Genomic DNA, 12,644 nt, shown 5'->3' on the forward strand with positions numbered 1-12,644 from the left:
CATCTGGTTTGATTTTCCTGAAGTAACACAAGCTAGATTAAAACAGAAACAATTTTTTTTTTCTAATAATGGCAATAAAGGAGAAAGAAGTGTCCAGCCAGAAATTTTGTTATAAACTTAGTTCAACATGCTTTCCATACAGGATGAGGAGAGGGGAGGTGGGACAAGGAATTGAGGAAAGACTTTTTCCAATTTAGGAAATGCTTTTTTCCCTCCATACATGTAGGAGAGTGGTAGAAACTGAACCAAAGCTGCAGTTAAGGAATTTTGTCAATAAAAGATGATGTATCTAATAGAGAGTGCTTTGTGACAGGTGTTTGACATCACTTTGGTACACCTGAATACAGCTGCCCACACAAACTGAGGATCAAGACTCCCTTACCTTAACCACAAGACCACCCTGAGGAAACAAAGCATCACAGTCAGTTGAATAGGCTGAAGCAAGCAATTTGTTTTCATCCTGCTGCTACATCAGCTACCTATTCATGGCAGGATTCTTGGAGGCAGGAATGTACTTAACAGAACATCCAGGATCTCCTGTGGTAATGTGTGTAAGGGTCCAGATTTGTTAAAGACACTTAGCTAGCAGTGAGAGAACCATTCATTTAAAACTTAGGAAAATCATCACCACAGATGAATTTTAAAGTTCTGCAAATGCATTCCTTCTGATGCCCAAGTAAAGTACAGTTTTGCTCATAAGTTAAACAGGTATTATGCACTCTGCTTTCCAAAGCAAACCCTATTCTCAATCTTTTTCATGCCCCTTTGGCTATTAAACATGCCCTTCCTCTTAAGCCTTTTCACTTGAGCAAAAGTGATGGGATGGGGGGATATTTTATTTCATTCAGTTTGTTGGTTTTCTTTTGTTTTAGAGTAATAAAAGAAACTGCCAAATACTTCTGATGATGTACTTACCTGATGCAATAGCTGCAAAATTCAAATGATTGTCATATGAAATGTCAGCTTGTGAACAGTTTTCACAAAACTAGGACATTCAAGGATTACTCTTCACCAAAGAGTCTTTCTGTAATTCTTCATCACATTTTGTGAATCCATATGCATGTAGAATACCACCAAGCTTGCAGCTTGACAGAGGAGAAAGAAGTGCTGTTGGACACATCCACAAAGATTCTCAGTTGTCATCATCAAGAGATTTCATGTATTTCCTCAGCAATTACAGCACTGCTTAATTTGCACAGAGGCTCAAATGCCTCCCCAGCAGAACTGCTCGTGCCTGAGGCTCTCTCACTGGCTACTGTGAAGTGCAGAACTTTAAACAGAAAGGAAACATCCTCATGAAACTGGAAGAACATAATGCCCTATGACATACATGGCTGCTCACTGAACTCTTCCTCTTCACAGAATTCAAGTCATTTGGATGATTAATAAGAGAGGAAAATATAGAAGCAAACACTCAAACAAAAGCCCCAACCATATCAACATTTCACTGACAGAAATAACACTAGATAAACTTCAATGCACATTCTGGCTCTCTTAGATAATGCACAACAATTGAGGAGACTAAGCTGTGCAGGAGGATGCATTCAGCAGCAGTGTGTTATGCATGCACATCATCTCACAGGTTCCTCTAGTCAGTGATTAGTGCCATAGTCATACATCCCTGCATCTCACACATTAGTGTCTACCGTGATGGCTGATTTGTGTATCGTGATGACTCAGAAAATTAATTCACAGTTAGAAGCTGCAGGTTTCAGAAAATGCCTTGTGAAGGTGAGTGGTTGATGCATTCTGTGCTTTGCCTAGGCATGGATACGTGCAACTGCAGTGTTACAGCTGTCTGCTGCTCCCAGGACCTCCTTGCTAGGATTGTATAATCACCACATCTTCATTCCATAAGAATTCTTGGGCTGGCCACACAAAAAAAACCCCACACTCACATCAGATGGGTGCTTAGCAGGTTACAAAAGAAAAGAAAAGAAAACCTTAAACAACGAAAGATCACTTCAAATGAAGCTTAATTGGGCATATTCTTGAAAAGGTGCTCAAATTACCTGAACCACTTTGTTTGATCTTAAACATGGACCGGGGGCAGCTGCAACGAGCTCCGAGCTTTGGCACATTCCATTATATGAATGGTAGTGAATTTATAATGGAATGGTATGGATGGTTTTTATAATCAGAAAAACACACTGACCTTAACACTACACAGGTGGAGCAGCATAATGACCCGCCAATTGTAAGCGCATCAATTCCTGGGGAAAATTCAATGAGGTTAACTCAGCATGTATCCCATAACCAACATAAGCGACATTTAAAAATACTGTTTTTCCACCAAAGCCTTTGACAACATTTTATTACTTGATTCGTTCCACTGTTCAGTATCTAGTGTACCTTACCCACGTTAACAGCATACTACGTTACGTTCCAGTAGAGCTGAACATTGTCATGCATTTCAGTGCTGAAATACACGTATTTTAGAAACTGAGAACAATGTTAAGTTCAATAAACTTTTCAGACTGTGTAAGATTAACAATAATATCCATTTAACTTAGGAAGAAACTGAAAGAAAACAAAAGACTTCTACAGCGGAGTTTCATTGCAAAATCCTCACACTGAATGAGCTTAGATGGGTGCCAGCTGACCAGTATTTCCTCTTCCCATTCATTTATTGACAAACATGGATATTTCAGGGACCAGCCACAAAGAAAGTAAATTTCAGTGTACCATACTGGAGTGGACCAGATATCCAGTCTGAGTAGTGCAATATATAGTTTGAATAGTCCACGATTAAACTGCAAAATACTGTGAACAAGATTCTCCTCCTTCCTTATTCAGGCCTCAAACAGTTTTGAAACATCCACATGTTAACTGCACAGAGAGAAACAAGGAAACGAAGAGAGAAACTTAAGCCTGAATCAGGAAGAGCCAATCGGCAAGGACAGAAGGCTCTTCAAACATGAAGTAATAAAAGTTTAAAATACAATTAAAAAAAAACAAAAAACAATCACAACTCAGCCACCTGAGCAACATTTACAATGCCTATACTTCAGCCCTTCCTTCTCTTTTGTGATCTGGGCATGCTGACACTCTATAGCTTCCCTACAGCACAAGCAGGGAAAGCCTCTCAGCAACCACAGTTTGATATCCCCATCTCCTCACATCAGACACCTCTGGAGACTGTTGGCCCACCCTACTATTCATCCCCACCATGAGTTTCTGCTGTGCACTCATCAACAGCTGAGCACCCTAAAACAACATGATCGACACCACTGCTAAAATTGTCAATTCATCAAGAGCACAAAAATGAAGAAAAGAAGCAAAAGCTTTGGATTTAGGAAGATTCTCAACTATGCAGAAATGTTCAACTGAAAAAAAAAACCAACCAAACAAAACAGTGCCATTTGATTATACTCACCTGTTATTAAAAGACTCTCAAAAGTAATAGCCACAAAATTAGACAAAATAAAAGTTCACACTGCTTTGTCATCTCCCTCTGTCTTGCATAAGCCACTAAATCTCATAGACATAATCCATTTTAGTCCCAAATTTACCAACTGCCTATCATCTGGTGGCCCTTTGCTTTTATTAAAGAAGCGTATTTACACTGGAAATAAAGCAGGGTGATCCCAAAGTTGGGCAAGGAGCCACATCATCTTTAAAGGCAATCTCAGAGAAGTTAATCCACACTTTTTTCAGCTGTCTGGTAAAGGCACACACAGCAAAAGTCTTCCAAATAGCTGAACTGTAAATCCTCTTCTCACAACCAGTCACCGTGAATTTTCTACAGCCACACAGAAGCTGGTTTTAGACTTAGTAGCTTTGCACATAACAAAAAAGTAATAAACTACATTATGCCACATACAGTGGAGACATTCCATTCTCTACTTTCTGTGATTTGGGATAAAAGTACAGGCACAGGTCTCTTCCTAAGCCAGTTCTAATGCAGCTTTCATAGAAAGTTTCATTCCCAAAGGCAATGTGAAAACCCCACAGCTTCACTCTTGCCTCTAGAGCCAACCACAATACACCAGCAGCTTATGCAGAGCAGGGATGCTGCAAGACCACTCTGGAAGGAGGAAGAGCTTCCAGACTTGCACCCCATCTGCCTCCTGCTGTGCCAGACAACACAACTCCAAGGTACTGCAACACATTTTCTCACTTCTTCATCCTCAAAGCATCTCAGCATGACAAACCTCAGTTGAAGTCACTCAGTTTGTGAATGGCAAGCAAAAATAAACCAGTGTGCATATCTACCTAAACTGCCTGGCTCATACATCACGCAAAACCTATGCTGAGTCACAGAAAGCATTTTTTGCACAGAGGCAGAATGTGTTGTGATCCCTTCACACATTTAATCCAGAAAGAATGACATTGCTCAGGTTTTATAGCAAACCTGACAGAAAGCCCTGCTGCCAGCACCCCGGCCAGCCAGGAACACCCCACGGGCAGCAAAGCTCCAGTGCCACGCTGCGGTCAGGGCTCTGTCCCTGTGCTGTATTCATCCCCTGCTCCAGGACAAGTGGCAGGTGTGCCTGTATGCATCCAGACTTTAACAGCAACAGATAGGAGAAGCACTGTCTTACATATGGATAGATTTACTCAGGGGTACATTTATATTAAATGATGTGCTTCAGAATCATAATTATAATTGAAGTGCGCTTCAGGTAAATTGGAGAGCCTATGATCATAAAGACTATCGTTGCTCAGATGAACGCAGTTTTCTGGATTTGTTTGTTGCTGTCTCTAGTCACCCATGAACTCCTGTCTTTACATCCAGATTGCAAATTTCGTGGCACTTTAGTTTGGGTTTCACATGGCTCTCGTACAGCATTTGTACATCTCAGGCAATGACTGGGTCTGCCAGTTGCTATTGCAATGAAAGTCTAAACAGCATTTATTTCATTAAATGCACGTGCAAACATATCATCTCAAGGGCCAGGAAAACCGGAATTATTATGTTTAGAACCTGTGTGATAAAGAGGTAAGAGAAACAGACTAAGGAATACAGGAGTTGCGCTGCTTGTTTTGAGACTACTACAACCTGTGTATACATTCATTGTCTGTCTGGGAACAAGAGTTTGTCAACAAAACCAGCCCCAGCTCAGAGGATGAGTAGTTTCCTCTTAGACCTCCATATGAGATTATCATGATCCAGAAGAAAAGTAGGGAGAGCAGTCCACTCAGCAGTGAAGTCTTCTTAAGATATTTCTTCTTCCAGAAACAAAGCAAATTGAAGTGGATTCAACTGATGTTTACCCTGATTTCTGTTTTTATTCAACTGATGTTTACCCTGATTTCTGTTTTTATCTCTCTCACCTTACCCAACACCTTCTCTTTCCTCACTTGTCATTTAACATTAGGGTTTCTTGCTTGCTATTCAGCCCTGATAAGCCCAGCTATGCCTCAGTCCCCTTCCCTTCAGTTTTCTTATCCATTTCCTTAGCTTCAGTTATTATTCCATCTTTTCCTTCTCCCCCTCCACTTTTCATTTCCTTTAGGTTTGTCCCCCTCCCTACAGAAGCCACTGCTGATCTCTGCAACTGTTGCTTGATCCTCCTATCCTGCCTTTTAAGTAGTCTCTCTGTACCCTTGGATTTTTTGTGTTTATCACACAAGTATATTAATATAATCTTTATGCATGCCATGTCCTGCCTGAAGCAATCTTAAGACTAATATCCTGCTGGTAGCTGCCATCCTGCTTCAAATCCCCTTCTCAAAAACACATTTTGCAAAGAAAACCCTGATCATAGTAAAGGTGGAATGCAAACAACTAAAATCAGTATCTCTTTTCAGTGTCTAGAAACTTATGCACGCATCTGCTTGTACAGGTCTACACTTCTAGTGTGCCCTGGCCTTTGGCTGCAGCCCATGCTGCCTCTTAACACATGGGATAGTTTGTATAGCAATTAGCCCCACAGGTCTCCAGCCAGGATGTGCAGTACAGACTAGTAAAAGCAAGAAAATCTATTCAAACTTGAAAAATTATTTCATTCAGTGCTCAACAGTTTGTTTCCAGAGACAGCAAATACTTAGGCTCAGCATATGACACCACTTGCAAGAGGGGCTGATCTGGCATCTGAGAACAGACATCTGCAAACAAACTTCCGAGCGACTGTGGATGAGATGGAGCTCCACACACAGCCATGCTAACAGAACACAGAACATGCTTTTCTGTCAATAGGCAATCCTGTTAACAATGACAGAAGCGTAGGTATGTTTGTACAGCAGATATGCTTTTCTGTCCCTCTGTTGCTTCCCTTCTTTCTTTGTTTGCATCGACACCATCAGCCTCAATTAAGAGCTACCTGCTGCACAGCTTAAGCACTGTCTTTGTATTGAAGTGGTTGGAACACCACTGAAGAGATCAAAATCACTGTTTTTCTTAAACTTCCACAGATCGATATTTGAAAGGTTTTTCCATTTTTATGAAGATCAGAGAAAGATAGGTAGTGCCAGTTATTTATGTTAGAAGTGTTTGTTCCTTCTGTCTCAACAAGTACAAACACGTAAGACAATTTCCTGTATTTTTAAGGTTTGGTAATTACACCTGCCAGCTGAAGCTACTAGAGCAGGAAATATATAAAACCCTTAAAATAAATGCATGGTTTTATGAATGTAAGATAAATACTAGCAAATTCTCATGTGTAAATTAGCTAAATAACTCACAAACCAGTATACAAATTAAACATTTTCTTTTCCCTTCAGAAGCCAAAAAGAACACAATATCATTAGAAAAAAAATTAATATGTTAATTGAGGATTTTAATTGCCCAGAGACAAACCTCAGTTGCATTGAAATCTGTCTCAAAATCAGAGTTACAACTGCTGTGGAAAGCACTCCAGTTTTTTTAAGTAAAGACACAAAATCTTGTACATATTAACATCAAATGAAAACTCTGTTTTGCAGCAAAGACAAATCAAAAAGATAGCAACACCTTCATGCCATTTTCAGGTGAGATCTTCCATTTGCTAATTTGCCAATTGACTACATTGATCTCAGTTTGCAGCCCAGCTTTGAAAGTTATCAGATAGCAATGGTCTTCTCTCCAGGCCTCAGCTGGAGGGGAGGGTGAGAGCTGTAGAATATATCCCATGTGATAGACTCTTCTGCCTCATGGGTGCCAAGAAATCCAGAGTCTGAGGTGGACAAGGAAGCCTAAATTCTTGAACAATAGTGGTTTTGCAATCTAAATTCAAAAGTCCTGACCATGAACTTCCCTGAAAGGTGGAGCCTGAGAGATGCGCCAAGGGGGCTCCACCCATGAGTGACCTGCTGGAGTCCAGCTCCACGCAGTCACAACCAGATCCAGCCTCTGCTGGCCAGCTGAGCCATGGATGAGGTGTGTGTGTGGGCTCTGAACACGGGGCTGTGGTGTCAGTCCAGCTCCTTTCAGAACTGCTGTCTGCCTCTTCGAAGAGGAAATATTCATGGCTGGCATTAACTGAGCTTCCATTGGGAAGTTTCATGGGAGAAAGTGCCCAACCAGTCCAGAAACTGAGAAAGCTCAAGAGACCAAACCTTGGTGGGCCAGTGTGATGCAGTTCTTGTCCCTGCTGTCTGTAGGGATACACTTTACTCTCCAGGAGTGTGAATAAAGCTGGCTGATGAACTTTTAAATTGTCTCTGCAGCCATGTAGCAAAGCGGAAAGTTGTTACTGGTAATGCTGACATGGATAAGGATGGCATCAGACATTAAAAGGGACCTGCTGCTCTTTAGGCCTTTGTGACTCGAGGAGAGATGCCAGGAAGGACTGAAGAGTTTCCTTCTTATTGCCCACCTGGAACCATCTGAGACTGCCAGTGTGACTCATGACATCATTCAAATACAAAAGAATGTAATTTTAATTAATAAAAGAAACTGTGTAAAACAACCTCCTAGCACACAGTTGGTAGGCAGTTTGCAAAACTGGTCTAATGAGTATATAATGCCAGGCTATATCTACTCAGTTACAGAAACTCAGCATTTTGATGGAAGCTCAGTATGACAAGACAGGTCCTTGCATCTGAATGTGACTAGAGAGATCAGCAGGCAGAGCAAGGTTAGAGACAAATCTGCTATCACTGCTCCTGTCCTGAGGACTTAAAAAAAAGAAATCTGTACGTCCTATTTAACATGGAATTTTATGAGCTAAAATTTTAGGCTTGCATTATTCTTGAAAAGTAGCTGGTAGTAGATTTCAAGAACAATTGAGCTCTTCTCTCATAAATAACTTTCAGAAAGGATAAAGTGATAAACAAGCTATGAAAATTTTACCCTTGGTTGAAGTGTGTTTTGCATTCCATATAAACACAGCTAGTGAGTGTATTTAATAGAGGATTCGGGCAGCATGGTTTCAGTGGAAAAGGGGATATGACAGTAAAAGCAGCAAAAAGCTATTTTCCTGGTTTGGAAGAGTTCTTATTTGCCTGACTGTGCTTTGGGCTCAGATCCAAATGTTCTATGTCTAAAAATGACCAACCTTACCACAACACCAATGTCACCTCCACTTACTGGTTTCTCAAAGTCTGTATTATTTCCATGGTGATTTGCTGGCTCTGTCCATCTCAGCCTATGGCTCTGGTTTCACTTTGGCTTTCCTCCAAGCTGCAGCTGCTAAAATCAGCCCCCTTATGCCCCAGGAAAAGAGTCTGCAGACAGATCAAGTCCCTGGTCCTGCTCCCTGCAGGACCTCATAGACATTAGCTCTGGCACAGAAGGGGATGGCTGACAGGGGTGATCTTTGAGCTGCAGGGTTGGTTTCTGCCACAGCCCGAGAGAGGACTAACAGCACAAGGTTGGTCCTTGGCAGCCAAGAGGCAGAGGATGTGCGGGGGATGCCCAGCAGCTGTGCTCAGTGCATGGTCACCAAGGGCAAGGACAGCACCCTGGGCCTCTGGGGCACAGGGAGTACCTTGGGGCCAGCACCCAAAAGCCTTCCTATGAAGGATGCTGGGTGGAGAATGAGACTGCACATGGAGGGTCCCATCACCCCATGTCAGAGTGTCCCATCACCACCCAGCAATGCAGCACTCACAGTGCCCAGGGACAGGATAAAGGAGAGCATCCTCCTGTGTCCTGCTGCCAGAACTGGCCCAGGGCCAGCCCAAAGACATCCAGGAGGAAATCTCTGAGAAGATGTTGAGATTACTTGGAGGGAGTTGACAAAAGGAGACCAGGTGATGGACAAGGTTGGTGGAGGCTCTCTGGTGCAAGGCCACCCTCAGTACTCATTGGAAGGATGAAAATCTCTTTCAGCTACATAGCTGTGACCAGACCAAGTGAACACCTTCTTGAGAAGCACTTCAGAGCTCCCTGTCTGCATGCCCTGTGGAGCCAGGGACAGCAGCTATAAGAAAAGAGGTGCAGAGATGTTTCCAGGGCTCCCAGGACTTTGAATCACCTACTGGTGCAGGAATGATTCTTGCCTTCAAGGAAGATCAGTCCAGGGGCATGTAATCAGTCTCAGAAGCTCCTGAAATGGCTCTAGGTAGGGTGATTAAGGCTTGGGCATCTCCTGGGAGGTCAGATCAGCCTTCCAGAGGAGGAACCATGTCTTGCTCACACACTCAGGGAATAGCTGATGGCCCCCAACCAGGTCAGAAAGGAATTTTCCCCTGGGGTGGATTGGCCCTGGGGTGTTTGCCTTGCCCTGCAGCACTGAGCCTGACCACTGGTGAGGACAATAAGCACAGGAACAGAGTGAGCTTTGGGAGGTAAAAAGCATGCTTGGCATCAATATGTGTCATATTTCAGAAATTCACTACAGTTTGACACACCTCCTCTTCTTTTTCTTTTGTGTGTGGTTGGTCCTGATAATTCTTCACATTCTCTTCAGGAAACAGGAGCTGCTTGGCACGCATTCCTGCTGCTATTTTCTGTAGCTCTGTCACTTGCCTTTGCCAGACTGGAAAGGATGTATTTTCAAGCTAAACTGAAGAACACATCAGCCTGCTCCTGGCTACACATGCTCATTGTGGTAATGGTTGTGAGCATTGGCTCTGAAACTGATTCAGAAAAACAACAAGAAAATTCTATTTTCAGTTGTAAACTTTGTGCTATGTGTCCTTTTCAGTATTTAAAGCTGAGAAGTCCCTGTCGTGGCAGGCAAATAACAGCCTCTGTGTTACTTAATTTGAGCAGAGCAAATAGGACAGAGCAGTTGTGCCCTGTCAAACCCAGAGCTCTGCATGACAAGGCCCGACCCAGGTCTGAGGGCTGCAGCCCCGAGAGCAGCTCTGCAGGGCAGGTCCCAGCCCAGCCAGGAGACAGGGGCAGAGATGGGCACACACACAGCAGGGCTCAGCCAGCACTGAAGGTCCCAGGCAGAGCTGGGACACGTCCCTGGGCCCTTGGCAGGAGGTGTGGGGCTGGGGGTCCCAGGGCAGGCCAGTCCCAGCCCCTGAGGCCTGTGAGCACCACCAGGACCCTGTCAGGACTAAACTTCAGTGCTCCTGTGCTCTTCTTCAGACACTGGTGGTGGGACACTTCAGAGACAGAGTATTGGGCCAGATGGACCTTCCCTCTGAGGGAGTGCTGCTGTTCACACAAGGAACAGTAAAATACAAGTGTTTTACTATGTTTTTCAAAGGAAAACAGGTTAAGGCATTTCTGAAAAGGAGTACAAGAAGTAAAAATAAAAACTACAGGAAAAGTGACACCTCCAAAATATTTGAAACCATTTAGATGAGAAGCACATCCTGCAACAGACTGGGGGCTTGATCTCCGGGCCTCGCTAGGCCATCCTGTGAAAACCCATCTCAGCTGGATGAAAAGACTTTCAAAAACCACACATCACACATACTTTTTGTACATTTGTGCCATTTGTCCCATTATTCAAGACGACCTACAGGGTGATGGAGCCAATGGTTAGGCTGGGGCACTGTTATGGATATTCAATACCTTTTGCTAGTGCAGGGCTAGGAAGAAATGCCATTATAGGATACCTCAGATGTAATGGCAGGGAAAGTAAGCAATAGGAAGAAGCACAGAAGAAGGGAAGGAACAGTTTATCTGGAAGGGATCTACAATAGTCACATAATTGAACTGTCTGGCTACTTTAGGTATTATCCCAAAGCATCAAAAACAGTCACAGGCTGGACGCATCGACCACATGTATCTTCCTGCAAAACCTGATTTCATTTCCAGAAACGGTATTATTTATTTTTCCTCTTGACTTCCAAGCTGAGTTCCCTGTTCAGCCAAGTAATATTAAAAACAAATAGCTGACATTATTATAAATGCTATATTATGAGCATTATTTAGGAGTTGGACCAGATGATCTTTAAACGTCCCTTCCAACCCAAGCAATTTTGTGAATGAATGCTGACACATTAAGATGAAGTTTAGAAATAGGTTCTGAACCAACATCCTTCTGGAAGCAAGGAGACATGAGCATAGAGCAAATTCCATTATTTCTGTCCCTAACAAGGTGACATCTCACACATGCTCCCTAAGACCTTGAGAAACTACTATAGTAAGTTGTGGTCTCAGGACAGAGTCTTACTATTTATCAAATTTCCTTCAGTACAGAAAGTAGGAGTTTCAAGAGGGATCAAGATGTCAGGTTATTTTCTTTGCCTAATGGGCAGGAAGGACAGAAAGAAAGAGCCTGTGAAGATTAACTGAAAAGGGGGACAAATGTTCCAGGAATGTTGGCAATGAGGACTGCCAACAGCACTGCTGAATTCTTGGTCTGGAAGGAAAGATGGTAGGAAGGGTATCCACAGGTCATGAATTCCTCTGAAGATGAGCAGCTGTTTGATATACTGTGCAGAAGCCAACAAAGCAAAAAAGGAGTGTAGACAGAGAAAAACACAGTTGGAAGAACATTCTCTGTGAGCAGAGGATGCTTCCTGCAGTACCATAGTTAGAAAGAAAGGGAGACTTGTCCATTCCTACTCAGGGTATTACAATAACTGAAGCCCTGGGGAAAGAAACACTGGACAATGACAAGCTGGACAGCTCCCAAAAGCCTCTCCTCCAGAGCCCACTCAACTAATTAACTCCAGCATCACTTCCTACCCTCAGTGGAGGGATCAAGTCCTGAAAGAGTCAAATGTCTTCTTGCTTTGGTAAGCCTCTTGGAAATTAGGCTTTTCTACAACCTCTTCTTTCGCCTCTGGATTTTGTCAGGCAACTCACCATCATCCTTGGCTGTTTATATAACACTACAGCCACTACAGCACACAGTGAAAGCAAAAGCAAATTGCTATTATTGCACCAATAATAATAGGAAAGGTCTCAGGGTTCATATTTTTGTATCACCAACAATAGTTAACCACTTTTTATATGTGGGGAAATGATGTGCATGACCATTTTTACCTAATAGTTTGGTTAGCAAAGACACTTTCCAGGAGAACTGCTCCATAGATATTTTTCATTATTTGTTTCACATTTTTTCCTTATTGATAAATTTTATGCATCAGGACAGGCATCAGCAGCTCAACCACAGGGCTCAAAAGACTTCTGCAAGTTCTGGGACAGCTGCAGGAACAGCAGCTGCCAAACTCATTCTAGAGTCGTGCCACTGGGACTCAGCACTGGCCTAAGTAGAAAACATTTTGCTTTTTGATGAGGTGGAACTGTGTGTACCACCATATCTTCAGATGGAGTAATTTCTCATCACTCCACTGACTCCAATATACTATAATCAACAACTGGCTGAAGGGACTGGCTTCAAATCATCAGTTTCTCCCTGACAATC

The 12,644-nt window shown here is 42.8% G+C and overlaps 1 protein-coding gene across 6 annotated transcripts in view; it reads right to left on the reverse strand.

Moving 5' to 3' along the window:
- Nucleotides 1-12,644, reverse strand: part of HECW1 (HECT, C2 and WW domain containing E3 ubiquitin protein ligase 1) — a 252,940-nt gene that overhangs the window by 184,424 nt on the left and 55,872 nt on the right. Inside the window, exon 2 of one of the 6 annotated variants that reach the window (XM_063158105.1) lies at nucleotides 2,156-2,213. The exons of the other annotated variants lie outside the window; for them this stretch is intronic. Within the exon in view, the coding sequence (XP_063014175.1) occupies nucleotides 2,156-2,182 (27 nt within the window). The 5' untranslated portion in view covers nucleotides 2,183-2,213. The remainder of the gene's footprint in view (nucleotides 1-2,155; nucleotides 2,214-12,644) is intronic. 6 annotated transcript variants of the gene reach the window in all.

Source organism: Melospiza melodia, chromosome 1 (genome assembly GCF_035770615.1).
Source record: "Melospiza melodia melodia isolate bMelMel2 chromosome 1, bMelMel2.pri, whole genome shotgun sequence".
Taxonomy (NCBI): Eukaryota; Metazoa; Chordata; class Aves; order Passeriformes; family Passerellidae; genus Melospiza; species Melospiza melodia.